General features: G+C 34.0%; 1 protein-coding gene across 2 annotated transcripts in view; it reads right to left on the reverse strand.

The window, feature by feature from the left end:
* WDR11 (WD repeat domain 11) overlaps positions 1-15,576 on the reverse strand; it is an 85,744-nt gene that overhangs the window by 12,832 nt on the left and 57,336 nt on the right. For both annotated transcript variants that reach the window (XM_043985898.1, XM_043985897.1), the window contains exons 19-22: positions 14,981-15,152; positions 6,476-6,584; positions 3,300-3,362; positions 2,251-2,316 (exon numbers count right to left, since the gene is read on the reverse strand). In XM_043985898.1, coding sequence (XP_043841833.1) covers positions 2,251-2,316; positions 3,300-3,362; positions 6,476-6,584; positions 14,981-15,152 — 410 coding nt within the window. The remainder of the gene's footprint in view (positions 1-2,250; positions 2,317-3,299; positions 3,363-6,475; positions 6,585-14,980; positions 15,153-15,576) is intronic.

The following is a 15,576-nucleotide window of genomic DNA, read 5'->3' on the forward strand; positions in this document are numbered from 1 at the left end:
ATATTCAACCTATCACCCTGACTAGCTATGAGACATTTCTAATTGGATGCTCCACTGTTGTTGTTGTTGTTGTTGTTGTTGTTCAGTTGTGTCTGACTCTGTGACCCCAATGACCATAGAATGCCAGGCTTTTCTATCTTCCACTATCTTTCAAAGTCCAGCCAAGTTCATGTTTGTTCTTTCCATGACACTATCAATCTCATCCTCTGCTGTCTCCTTTTCCTTTCACCTTTAATCTTTGAAACATCAGGCTTTTTTCTAATGAGTCCCATCTTCTCATTATGTGGTCAAAGTAATTAAGCTTCGTCTTTAGTATCTGACCTTTCAGCGAATATCCTGAATTAATTTCTTTAATTATTGACTGATTCGGTATCCTTGCTGTCTAAGGGATTCTCAAAATCTTCTCCAGCACCACATCAAATTCATTATCATTATCCTCCTTTCTTCCCCTAAATGCTTTTTCTGTGGAGGGCACCCCTATCTTTCTAACATGCAGATAACACAACCCCCATGAGTGCCTCACCCTCCCACTTTCACTCACTCCACATATCCAATCAGTACTGTGTTGTTGTTTCTAACTCCATAGCACCCCTTACACAGCTATGCCTCTTGTTAAGCCCTCATCACTTCTCACCTTAACTAGACAGCAACAGCTTCTTAATGGGTCTCTGTGCCTTCAGTTTCAATTTGCTCAAATCCACTTTCCACACAAATACCAAAGTGATTTTCTTAAGGTTCAGATCACGTCACCTCCCTGCCCAATCACCTCCAGCAGCTCTCCAGAACACACAGTCCTTGAGAGCAGAAACAGTGTTTGTATCTGCCCAGTGTTAGCACAGTGCTTGGCACATGGTGAGTGTTCAGTAACTTGCTACTGATGCTTGGTAGCTATTACCTCCTTCTATGAGTACTTCAGTTGGGAATTTCAAAACCTCCACAACCGGGCTCAGCCCCAAGATTATTCTCCTTTATGTGAATTAATAACATCCCACCTCCAATCTCTGCCTCAGCACTGGCTATCCTTTATGCCTAGCAGACCACCCAGAATCACCCTTGCTTCTGTTAATTCCTCGTTTCTATCAAGAGTCAATTCAATTCCCATCAAGGAGCCTTTCCCAATCCCCCTTATTGCATCCTCTTCTTCTACTCAAAAACATTACTTTGTATATGCCTATACATCAAAGCACATGTCTCTCCCGTTAATATGATCAGGAATTGTTTCACATGGAAAAAGTCAATGTTGGAGGGGTTACAGAAATGCAGGCATACTAACATGGAACTGGTGGAGCTACAAAATGGTTCAACTATCCTGGAAAGCAATTCGGAATTATCCTAAGAAAGTGACTAAAAACCCATATCTACTGACTCAGATTCCACTGTTAGGCATATACCCCAAAGGAGTCAAAGATAGAAAGAAAAGTCCTAAATTCACCAAAATATCCAGAGTATCACCTTGGTGATAGCATATAACTGAAAATAAACTAGATATTCAATGATTAGGGAATGACTAAACAAGTCATGGTACAAGAATATAATAGAATACTAATGCTCCCTAAGTCATGAAGAATATGAAGAATTCAGAGAAGTATAGGGAGAATTAGACAAACTGAGGTAGACGGAAATAAGCAGACAGGAAAACTACATCAAAAGCGAAAAAAATTGAAAATGAACGCTAGCTAATAATAACGAACAAGCTTAGCCCCCGAAAAGAAGTGAGAAAATCCATATGTTGCTTCATTGCAGAGGTCAGAGACTATGGGTGAAGAGAACTGCATGTGATGTCAAACATATTCTATGTGTGTGCTGATTTTAGCTATATTTTTCTTTATAAATCTTTGTTCAAAGGGCCAGCACTAAGGGTAGCAGAGGGAGGAGATATATTCAGAAATTAACAAAAGTAAGTAAATTATAAAAACAAATGGATGGGTGAGGGAGTGAATGGATGAATGGGCATTCTCTAATTTCAATTACATATGAAGATAGTTTTCAACATTCATTTTTGTAAGATTATGAGTTACAAATTTTTCTCCTTCCCTCCCTTCCCTATCCCATCCTGAAGACAGCAAGCATTCTCTAACTTAACAGTAGGATTTAAACTCTTAACTAAATGAAGGTGCTGGGTCAAATTATATCTAAAGTTCCTTCCAACTTTAGATACTCCTAAAAAAAGCTTAATGAAAAACAAAACGAAAATTATTTATTTGGTCTGGCCTGAGGTTTATAGGTAATCCATCAAGTATACAATGTTACCTTGCAACAAGCAGGCATCTCTGCAAGATTGTAAATTCAGGATCAAGCAAGAGCCTCTTTAGGTCACTGCAAACAGAAAGCCATGAGACAAAGAAGTTGAGTTAAACAGTAAAAGAATAAGAATTCCAAATTGTTGAAAGAATTACAAGAGATGTATTTTTATAGTGAAAAATCCTATGTAAATTAAGTAGATTCAGAACCCGTGAAAGAGAAAGAAATCATTATTCAGTAATTCTGAAAGTTTGCCAAAGTTTGAAAACTTAGATATTTAAGTACAAATTCTACACTTTGCCCACTGGGTAATTTATACATGGCATGTACATTTTAGGTTCAGTGTATAGTCTTTATAAACTACTGCATGATGCTATGAGATTGTCTTCATACTGGTTAACTCTTGCAATATTTCAAATTCATGATTTTGGAAAAACCAGTTAAATCATAGGAATAATATAAATTATCTATGTAATTGTTATTTTGACACTTTTCAGGTACACAATATGCAGAGAAGGGTAAATTTCAGTATTCCTTTTGAAACTGTTCTAGGTCATCTGGAGAAGAAAGGGATTGTATTAATATAACTAAATATGAGTTCTATCATTTATTAATCCAAGTCAAACATAGAGGCATAGATTTCTTTAAAAATTTATATTAATTTCAAATCTAAATATTACTATCTAGGTACTGAAATTAAAAACAAGATATTCTGAATAATGAAATATGACAAATTTGAGTATGATTAACTAACACAATTTTGTAGGACAATGTCCATGACAAAATGAATCCATTTCTATTTTTACCAATTACCCACAAATCTTCTACTTCTATGATGTTATCAGATAATTTAATACTAAAATATTAACTTGCTTAATACAGATTTCTGTCACAGCAGAAATTACAAAAACAAGTTTTCTAAAAAAAAAAAAAAAGAGCTGATTCTCAAGAAACAGAATCTTTTATACTTATGGTATGAAATCCAGAAAAAAAATTACCCTGCTTTGATCTTTCAAAGTTTCATTTCTTCAAACAAAATATACTTAAAGAATGCTTACTTAGACAAGGAATTCAATTGTTCTTGCAGCTGATTTTTAACATCTTCACTTTCTGGATAATCACTGTAGAAAAGATTTAAAGTTAAATATATTTCATCCTAAGTTACAATCTTATTCTTAACTACAATATACATACACATGGCCGCTTCATGTGAAAATCCAAGAAAATGTTTATGACTATTTTCTGCAAGATATTTGCTAGACTCTTGAGTTCATACATGGTACATGTCTCAAGAAAATGATTCTATACTGACCCATCAGTGTAGAAACAAAAGAAAATAAGGTAGTTTGGGTTTTGATGATATCACTACAGCTCTTTGTGAGCATTATGACTTCCTTTTCTAAATGTTCACTAACAATCCCTATAAAAACATTTTGGAATTTTTCCAGAAGTCAAATCCAAGGACCTATATTTTCTGGGTTCCATTTTCTTCCCTTTTAAAAGAGTGTGACAATAGTTGTTCTTTTCCAACCATAATCTTTTAAGTATCACAGATAGATTTAACAAGAATGAGGAATGTGAAACTGGTCATTAGAAAATACTCTGACAATAACAGTCAAGATTTGTTGAAATTAGAAGCAAGAAATTTGGAAATTCATGTCTTAAAAGTCACAGTTCAGACTCTAATTCAGAATGAAATTCTTTTAATGTCTCATTAGAAATTTTATTCTTTTTAGTGAACAATGAGCAGTTTTTGAAAAAAATATTAAAATATCAACAACCTATTCAATCTTATTAATATTATTTTCAATGTGCTTTTATTTTGTTAAATATTTCCCAGTAACATTAAAAAAATTTTAACATTCATTTTTAAAAATTCTGAGTTCCAAATTCTCCCTCCCTCCTACTCTTCTCCCACCCACTGAGTAGGTAAGCAATATTATATTGATTACACATGTAAAGTCATGGAAAATATGTTTCCATATTAGCCAAGTTACAAAAGAAAACATAATAAAAGAAAAAGCGCAAAAATATGCTTTAATCTGCCTCAGAGTTCATCAGTTCTCTCCCTGGAGGTGGATATCATTTTTTATTATGGGTTTTTTGCATTGGTGAGAACAGTCAAGTCATTCACAGCTGATCATCATATAATATTGCTGTTATTATGTAAATTGTTCTGGTTCTGCTCACTTCACTTTACATAATTTCGTATAAGTCTTTCCAAGATTTTTGGAAATCGGCCCATTTGTCATTTCTTATAGAACAATAATATTCCTTTACAATCATATACCACAACTTTTTTAGTCATTCCCCAAATTGATAGGCATCCTCTCCATTTCCAATTCTTTGCCACCACAAAAAGAGCTGCTATAACTATTTTTGTACAAATAGGTCCTTTTACCTTTTCTGTTATCTCTTTGGAATATAGACCTAGTTATTATATTACTTGATCAAAGGATATTCTAGTAGTATAGCCATTTATGAATAGTTCCAAATTGTTCTCCAAAACAGGTGGACCAGTTCACAAATCCACCAACAGTGCATTAGTGCCCCAATTTTTCCACATGCCTTTCAGCATTTGGTATTTTCCTTTTGTGTCATGTTAGCCAATTTGAAAGGTGTGAGGTGGTATCATCTATATTCTAGTCAAGTGATTTGGAGCATTTCTGGATATGATTATTGATAGCTTTGATTTCTTCTTCTGAAAACTACCTGTTCATATCCTTTGATCATTTATTAATTGGAGAATGACTTGTATTGTTATAAATTTGGCTAAGTTCCTTTTGTTTGAGAAATGAGGTGTTTGCAAGAAAAATATGCTGTAATATTTTCCCCCCAGTTTCTTGATTTCCTTCTAATTTTGGCTGAATTGGTTTCCTTGGTACAAAACCTTTTTGATTTCATATAATCAAAATAATACATATTACTTCCCATGATCCTCTCTATCTCATTTGGTCATAAACTCTTCCAATTATCCATAGATGTGACAGTAACTTCTTCCATGCTCCCTAATTTACTTATGACATTACCCTTTATGTCTAAATCATTTATCCATTTTGATCTTATTTTGCTATGTGGTTTGAGATTTTCTGCTCTCTTCACTTTGCATTAGTTAATGTAAGTCTTTCCAGGTTTTTCTGAAATCAGCCTGCTTGTTTCTTCCAAACTGCTTTCTGGTTTTCCCAGCAATTTTTGTCAAATGCTGTTTTACCACAAGAGCTTGGATCTCTGGATTGATGAAACACCAAATTACAATGGTTATTTACTACTATGTATTGTATATCTAATCTATTCAATTGATCCACTATTCTATTTCTTAGTACCAGACTGTTTTCATGATTACAACTTGGAGATATAGTTTGAAATCTGGTACTGGTAGGCCACTTTCTTCACATTTGAGCACTGGGTCAGCCTCTACTCTTGTGTCACAGATTTCTCCTTTCTGACCTCCTAAGCTGCCTTGGGTTGGAAGAATGACTCACTCTTTTGTTGGCTCTGCCATTTCAGAAATTGATGAGACATTATTTTAAAGTTGTTTGGAGGGAAATGTTGGGAGAGCTCAGCTGAGTGCTTCCTCTACTCCACCATCTTGGTTCTATTCCTGGGAGTCTTAGTTAACATTGTTAATGCATACTTTTAACCTAAATTTACCTTTTTTTCTGCCTTAAGGGAAAAAAATGGACTTAGCACATACTTTTTGTTATAGGATTTCAAAGAAGAAAATACATATTTCATGCAGACCAGGTGTACTTTTATTATACCTTTGTGGACAGTAAGCAACTATGTAGTTTATGTAAATAAACTACTTAGAAATTCCCTAAATCTCTACTGTCCTATGTTAGACATCACTCACTTCAGTCTTTGTATCTTCCATATCACTTAAATACCAATCTCAAACCCAGTCTCATTATGAATGATTTTTAATAAATGGGACAAAAATCGTCTTTAGTATACAGAGTCTTCACTAGCCATACTCACACTCCTTTCCATACATTCTTAGTCCTTTGAATACCCAATATTAAGAAGCTACAAACATCTGAGTGCAAAAAATGTACTCAAAATTCTCATTTAACTTTGTCCCCAAGCTTCTTTCAGACAATTTTATATTTCTCTACTTTATTTTCCTTAGTCTCCTTATTTCATTTAGGCCCCACATATGTGGGTCAATTTTATGATTTCCTTCAAATACTGAATAAAACTAGGAAAAAAATAAATGAAAATGTAAAAGCCTTACACATGTGAAATGTCCAAAGAATACTGTTCATTCCATGGCTGGTGTAGCAAGAATGCTTTTAAGGCTAAGGCAGCCCTTGGAACAAGGAGATAGGGACACCACACAGGTTCTGAAAAGGAAAAAAAAAAAAGCTTTCTTTTCCAAATGTAAAAATTACACACAAACTCTTACTGATAACTTATATACAGTTTAAGGACAAAATACTAGTACACATTTAAAGTACTCTAGCCAAACGGCATCTTGTATGCCATTTTTCTGAAGGTATATCAATATACTAAATAACTATGATCTTAATTTATTCTGCAATAAAATCTCTTTTCTTCAATGTTGGTGACACATTTATTTATCTGTCCTGACCTGTGATTTCATCAGTGTGGAGAACTCCAATGTAAAAATACCTTTTACTAGTGTAGATAATCAAGGCTCATAGTTTTGAGGTTGTCCTGTGACACTAAGAAGTTAAGTAACTTATTCATGGTCACATACCCAGTATGTGTCAGATGGAAGACTTGAACTCAGGTTTTCCTGACCCTAAGGCTGGCCCTGTCTATTCTGCCACACTGTCTCTCATAAAATAACTATTAGCATTCTTTTATATGCTATAATGTCTTTAATATGTATTTTAAAAAGAGCTATTTTCCTAACAACAACAATAACACTGTAAACAGAGACAGCAATATTGTTTGATGAAGAACAGTGAAAGACTTAACTATACCTCTTTAGAATTTACAAAGTACATTTCTCATAAAGCCCCATGTGATAGATAGCATAAGCATTCCTCCCATTATACATTTCCTCAGAGAGGAAAATTACCTACTTAGGAAAATGTTCCAAATAGTAAGACCCAAACCTCACAAACTATAGATCTCACAATACTTCCCCCTGCCTTGAAACTATCTCTTTCCCATCTTGTACTACCCTTTATCCTGAAGTCTCTTAAAAAAATAAAATTTATATGACTGTTCATTTTATTTAGTGTTCCATCTCTACCAAGGGGTGATCATATCTTTCATCTCACTAAGATCCCCAAAACGTTCTTTTTCCATGATCTTCAATTCTGACATAACCCTCTCTGATCATCATCTTTTGCCTTTTCATCTCATAGTTCCTCATTCCTCCTAAACCTAGATTTATCTTCACCTTGACCTCCACCTCAATATTCTTCCATATTCATCTAGGCTATTATTCTTGCCATGGATTCGTTTTCTGCTCTTCATTCTTTTTCTACAGTTAACTAGTTCATCTATGTACTTACTCCCATCATGAGTCCCTTATCTTAACCACTGTTACTTTACCCTGTCAATCCTCATACCTCAGTCCTCTCCTATGTAGCTGAATACCCCTGGAAGTCATGCCCTTGTGCACATTTGTATTTACTGAATGAAGTTTAAGATCGCATTAGCATTTTTTCCCTTCACTAATGCAGCTGAGTTTCACCTCTGGATCATATTGATCCACTCAATTCCTTGGGTCAATAAGAAATCATATTCCTAAGGACAATAACGCCTAAGGTACATCAAAGAAAGATTCTATTATAATTGGCAAAGTTATAATGTAAAGTGATATAAAAAATTAGGAACCCATGCACTGGTATTTTTGGTAGCTTGCTCAGAGTAACCAAATTAATCATTATTTTGCCATGCCAGAGCTTACTGTATATTTAATAAAACTTAAATTTCTTCATTGACTGAATAAAATTCTAAATTAATATACTGTAGTGGTTTTTTTCTTTTAACTTATAGCATATTTGCTATCATTATACTGATATAGACTATTGGGGCATTTGAAATTATACAAGATATTGGCTGTACCTTTAAATATATCTGGAAAGTAAAAATGTATTATGGATAACATAACCCCAATTTTTGGAAACTATTCTCATACAAAGATAGCTAGAATTCTTATTCAGGGTGTTTAGAGATGTTAAGTGAATTGAAAGCAACTGGTAGTTAAAACTCTATATTGATTTTTTAAAATCTGTTGTTCCAAAAAGTAATATATTTCACCATCTTGTGCATTTTTATACCATTCATTCACTTTTTTGGATCTCAGGAAATAATTCAGATTTAGGATGGCACCAACAACTATCCAGTAAAAAAACTCAGGATAAAACACTGATTTAAAAGTTATAAAAAAAGTTATAAAAAGTTATTCATAGTTATCAATGAAATAATGGCATTTGGAAAAGACATTACTATATATTGCTAGAGACAAGAGGTGGCAGTAGATGATAATAGTAAATCAAGCAATGTTTTTTAAATGGGACATGGCATTCTACCTGAGAAAAAAGATCACTGCTCAAAGAAAGCCTTATATATACTTAATGGAAAGATGAGCAATGGGTGCTAGGTTAAAGAGAGAGAGATTATATTCTCACGATGTTTTAAAACAAAAAACTGTGATATTTGGAAAGCATTATCAAAAGCTTCTTAAAATGTCAATAACTAGGAAATCTAATACTGTTAACTATTTTTAATAGGAAATACAAAAAGAGAAAAAGACCTATTTGCACAAAAATATTTATAGCAGCTCTTTTTGTGGTGACTAAGAATTGGAAATCAAATAAATGCCCATCAACTGGGAAATGGCTAAACAAGCTGTGGTATATGATGGTGATGGAATATTACTGTGCTATAAGAAATGACAAAGCAGGATGACTTCAGAAAGTCCTGGAAAGTCTTATAAGAACTGACATATAGTGAAGAGAGCAGAACCAAGAGAACACTGTAAACAGAGACAGCAATATTGTTTGATGAAGAACAGTGAAAGACTTAACTATTCTCAATAATACAAAAATCTAAGACAATCCCAAAGGGCTATCGATGAAACATACTATCCACCTAGAAAGAAAGAACTTATATTGAGGAAACACAGACTGAAGCATGCTATTTTTCACTTTCTTTCATTTTTTTTTCTTTATTCAAGTTTTCTTATACAAAATGACTAATGTGGTAATGTTTTACATAATCTTACATATATAATCTATATCTGATTGCTTACTGCCTCAGGGAAGGGGGAAGGGAAGGAGGGAGGGAAAGAGGGATAAAAGTTGGAACCCAAAACTATAAATAAAAATGTTTATTACTTAAAAAAAATAAAAATAGGGAATGTTTTTCTTCCAAATAAAATAACTTACTTCTCCAAAGTAAAATATTGTTGATGGCATACCACGCAGAGACAAAATGAAAGTGATAGCCTCTTTCCTACCAGGTCCCCTCGCCCCCAAGGTACTTTTCAAGTACCAAGATTAGCAATTAAAAATAAAGGCGATAGCCACACCCATTTATACTTACCTATGAGGGCTTACCCAAGTTAGAAAATAACAAAATTAAAATTAAAGGGGTCTAAATCATTGCTACTCCTGTTTATATTAATGTTTTATAATGTATTAAAAATCCTAAAATGAACTTGGGGCTATTAGAAGCCTGTAAAAGATCAAGTGTTTAAAGCCAGGGAGAAGAATAACTATTACACCAGCCAGAAGTAGAAGTAACTGCCAAATATAAAGGTCAAAAGAAAGTAACCTTGCAGTTGGAAGCAGATGGAAGGCATGCTTTGGTATTTGTTTCTCTAACATGAAAATGAGAAAAGAGAGGCAATTACTAATAGGAAAAGTTTATGTGGTTACTGCAAGCCTCATTTCAGTAATTCCTATTCCAATAAATGATCACTGCCAATGAGGAAAATGTTATGGTTTAATACTCCTTGAAGCCAAGTAAATGTTTGTGAAAACTGCTTATTAAACAATCCTTCCTTCTTTCCTTCCCCCACAGTCAAACAATTATATGTTTATAGCCATTGCTTTAAAAAGGGAAGAATATTAAAATAGCTTTTACATATTTAAGAAGTAGACACTTTTCATAGCTAGCAATGACAGCCTAAGAAATATTCTGCAAACTTTTATACTAGTCTGTAATCCCAAGGATATTAAAAAATGATTCTCCTTTGGACTTTACTGCCCTTCTCTTTGGGGAAATCAGGATCAAGGAAGTTATTTTGACCTAGAATGAAAGACAGGACACTAAAAGATTCAAACTGTCATTTGTTTTAGTTTTTTATTGTTCTGCACTTAATTTTTAAAAGAACATGCATCAAAGCCTCCTATGTAAACAGAAAATTCCCAACAATTCACCCCAAAGTATATTTGCTTCTGACTTGTAAACACAGAAGTAAATGGTGTTGAATTGGTATGGAGCCTCTAATTATGCAAGAATAAATAAAACATATTTTGGGTTAAATATATGGAGATGTTACCTACTATTTTAAACTAACTGGTATATTTTTTATCCTTTATGACTTGCCAGGTATTGTATGGGTTTTAAAATACTGAGAATTGTGTACACTGCCCTTTAACTTTTTTGGGAGAGGATGAGGGATAGCTGAGGCTGCATGACTAAATAATTTCAAAAATGGCTTAGGCAGAAATGCATTTTTAAATGAGGACAAGTTTAAAAGAAAAATGTAATCTCCAGCTTGGCAGTATGTCAGAAGTTAAAATGCAACATTAAATATGACTTAATATGATGAGCTCCCATTTTATAGTCAGTTGATAACTTAAGTACAAACTGTTCTGAACTTGGAGCCTTTTCAATTCAAATTTGAAATGGGAGATATATAAGTAAGCCTTTTTAGACATTATGATTAGACTTTAAAATTCTTTTTCCCTGGTACAACTAGCAACTAAATAAACCATCAAATGATAGTTGCAGTTTTGTGTATTTCTTTTTACAACTTTGGATTTTAATTTTCCATTCAAGGAATTAAAGTACCAAATTTAACTGCTCAAAGGGTTGTGAGAAAATTGTTCTACAAATGTAAGCTACTATTGCTGTCATTGTCAACATCATCATCTTTATCCTGACTCAAAGGGCAATTCAATTCAACAACATTTATCAGGACCTGTCCTCAAGGAGCTTAAATTCTACTGAGGGGAACAACATGTACATAAGTAAATACAAACCGAATAAAAAGTAATGTAGAGGGGCAGCTAGGTGGCGCAGTGGATAGAGCACCGGCCCTGGAGTCAGGAGTACCTGAGTTCAAATCCAGCCTCAGACACTTAACACTTACTAGCTGTTTGACCCCGGGCAAGTCACTTAACCCCAATTGCCTCACTAAAAAAAAAAAAAAAAAAAAGTAATGTAGAGATGGACAAGAGGTATAAAAGTTTCTGGCACTTGAGTCTAACCTTGAAGCAAGATAAGAATTCCAAGAGGAGGAAGCAGCACATTCCATGCCTTGGGAGAGGGTCCTGTGAACAGGTGGGGATGAGAGGAGGTAGGACATACCATGCAAAGAACAACAATAAGTAGGTCACTTTGACTAAAAGATAAAGTGAGTAAGAAAGGGTAATGGGAAATTGGTTGAAGACATATAGTGGAGTCAGACTGCGAAGAGACTGAAGTTTAGACTCTATTCTGGAGGAAATAAGACACTAATAAAGTCTCTTGAGCTAAAGAGTGGCACAACCTGATGTGCTTTAGGAATATCAATTTCACATAAGATAAATATCTAATAAGAGAGCCCCAAGATTCAATAAATTCAGGTCATGAGGTCCAGACAAACAATATTCCAGGGTATTAAATGAACTAGTAGATATGACTGTTGAATTATTATCAGTGATCCTGAAAAATGGTGGAAACAGTATATATAACACAAGGCTAGAAATGGGCAAAGATTTTTTTTTTTTAATTTTAGTGAGGCAATTGTGGTTAAGTGACTTGCCCAGGGTCACACAGCTAGTAAGTGTTAGGTGTCTGAGGCCGGATTTGAATTCAAGTACTCCTGACTCCAGGACCGGTACTCTATCCACTGCGCCACCTAGCTGCCCCAAAGAAGATTTTTTTTTTTTGGTGAGGCAATTGGGGTTAAGTGACTTGCCCAGGGTCACACAGCTAGTAAGTATGTAAAGTGTCTGAGGCCAGATTTGAACTCAGGTCCTCCTGAATCCAGGGCCAGTGCTCTATCCAATGGGCAAAGATTTTAATTTTCAAAAGACTAGGGTTTGCAAAATATAAGGCAGTGAGTTTGACTATGACTCTTGGCAAAAATCTATTCTCAAATGGGTGGTTAGTCAACATCTTAAAGGAAAAAAGCAATGAATACACAAATTGAAGAACAGGTGATGTCAACCAATGTCATTTCATTTTGACCATCACTAAAGATCTGCTATAGTCTCACATGATATCTTTATGGATAAGATTTAAGTGATATGGGCTAGAAGGTAGTCTAGTTACATAGACTCTGAACTACTTGAATGACAGGACTCAAAGATTCTCCTAGGAGAGAGATTTTAATGGAGTGCCCAGGATCTGTGATTGGCCCTGTGCTAGTAAACATTTTTAACATAGCTAACAAATGACTGGAAAAATATGTAGATGGAATAGTTAGCAAATTCACTAACAATATAAACCTGAGAAGAACAGCCAGATGTTAGGTGATAGAGAGAAGATTCAAAAAGATTTTGAGATAATTATTAATTGATGATGGATAGGCAATGGCAATATAATAAAAATGATAATACTACCTAGATTGCTTCATTTGCAATACCAAGCAAACTACCAAAAGATTACTTTATAGAGCTAGAAAACATAAAATTAATGTGGAAGAACAAAAAGTCAAGAATCTCAAAGCAATAATGAAAAAAGGTGGGAAGGAAGGGGGCCTAGCAGTACAAGATCTCGATACATACAACAATGCATTAATCATCAAAGTGTTTGATGCTTATTAAGAAATAGAGGTCAATCAGGGGAACAGATATCAGTACACAATATTCAGAATCAAACAAGCAGAGTAAATGAGTGTTGTTGAAACCTCTTAACCAGGGCAGCTAGGTGGCACAGTGGATAAAGCACCGGCCCTGGAGTCAGGAGTACCTGAGTTCAAATCTGGCCTCAGACACTTGACATGTACTAGCTGTGTGACCCTGGGCAAATCACTTAACCCCAATTGCCTCACCCCCCCCCAAAAAAACAACAAAAACAAAACCCCTAAACCTCTTAACTTTAGCTACTGGGGTAAGAATACAGTACTGCTGGGAAAACTGGAAAGCAGTCTGGCAGAAAGTAGGTAAAGATACAGCATGCTCTGTACCAAGAAAAGCTCCAAATAGTACATGACTTACACAAAACGTGTGGTATCATAAACAAAATAAAGGAAGAAGAAATTACCTGTTGTAATATCTATAGATAGGGAAAGAATTCTTGACCAAAGAATAAAGAGGATCAGAACTTTGATTATATAAAATTTAAAAGTTTTTCAACCAAATCAATGAAGTTGAAATTAGAAGTAGATAAATGGGGGAAAAAATCTTTGCAGTAAGTTTATTTAATAAAGGTTTCATTTCTAAGACCTAAGGAATTGATACAGACTCATAAGAATAAGAGGCATTCCCCAACTAATAAATGGTCAAAGGATATGAAAGGGTAGTTTTAGAGAAGGAAATCTATGTTCTTAATAGCCATATAAAAAAAATGCTCCAAATCAATAATAATTAAAGAAATACAAATTCTGGGAAGATAGGTGCACTGATGCCCCATCACTGGAGTTATGAATTAATCAAGCCACTCTGGAAAGCAATTTGGAACTATGATTAAAAAAGAAAATTACTCAACTTTGCATATCCATTAAACCAGTGATTCTAATAGTAGAGTTATTTAAGAAGAAAAGGGCCCATATGAAATACAGCAGCTCTTTTTTATAGTGGCAAAGAACTGTATACCAAAGGGGTGTCCATGAATTGTTTAATGCCTAAAAAAATTATGGGTGTGTAATGGAATACTGTAGTGATCTAAGAAGTGATGAAGGAGATGATTTCAAAAAAACCTGAGAAGACAGTATGAAGTAATGTAGAGTGAAGTGAGCTAGCTGATCTAGGAGAATAATTTATGCAGGAATAACAATCTGCATAATTGTTGTTATTGTATAAATACCATGTACATTACAAGGCAATTGGAAAAAGTAAGAAATAACCAAAATCTGAAGTAAATATTTGCTTTGGCTATTCTTTCAATAAATCAGCAAGCAGGATCCAAAATTTATGATGCAAGCATAACTGCCAACATGTCTTTTTAATGATTTCTGGTAAAAAGGGAAATAAAGATCACTATTTAAAATGTCAGTTAAAAAGGACTCTGTATGTCACCTAGTTCAAACGTTAATACTACATTCATATACTTACATAGCAAAGGAGTCCTTTTTATTAGTGTAAATGTTTTACAATTTTTGTGGACAAGACACTGCAAGGAAGGAACAGCTAAAATACTTGTAATGTAGAATTTCTTAGAGTCTATGGTTTAAAAATTTATGGCAACTCATAAATAAAAACACTAGTTTGACTTGACATCAATACACTACTCTGAGCTAAGCACTCCTAAAAATAGTCTAGATGAATCAATATACCTTAAAAAATAAACTTCTTTCTAAAAGATGATAGGCCAAGGCAAAAAAGAAAAGTCATTAAAGCATACTTGCCCTATGAACTATTACTTGGCTCCTCCTACATACCTGTTAATTCTTGTTCATCCATTCTAAAGCATGCTGATTTCATTGACATCTCTAGGACTCTAATACATCCATCATCTGATGCTAAGATCACTTTATCTGATGTACACCAGTCCACATCCAATATTCGGAAGGTGACATTTCTTCCACTTCTTAAACTGCTCACCATCTGAACCTTGAAAAGTAAATGTAATTTTCACTCTCAGTAAGATGAAGATGTGAATACTGGATCAACTATTTCTAGGAAAAGCAATCGAAAATAGTAAATATGGAAAATTATGCAAAGCAAATCTAAAACTGCCTGGTATTTTGTCATTTTATCAATTATAATCAGGATGCATTTCAAAACCACCAAATGACAAGGATAAAACAGAAACAATGACACATCTGGAGTGAGAAGGAACTCTTTAAAGTCAATATTTTTTAAGAGTTGAAAGAATAAAATTTGGTATAACAAGTCTGACAAACACCACAGCTTTCATCAATCATAAATATATATTTAAGTGTCTATCACTGTTAGTAAAAAGTAGAGAGCTTCTTGTATTTACATTTTAGCTCTTAACATACAAGCATAGAGAAGAAAATAAAACAAATACCTA

The sequence above is a fragment of the Dromiciops gliroides genome, chromosome 2 (genome assembly GCF_019393635.1).
Source record: "Dromiciops gliroides isolate mDroGli1 chromosome 2, mDroGli1.pri, whole genome shotgun sequence".
Taxonomy (NCBI): domain Eukaryota; kingdom Metazoa; phylum Chordata; class Mammalia; order Microbiotheria; family Microbiotheriidae; genus Dromiciops; species Dromiciops gliroides.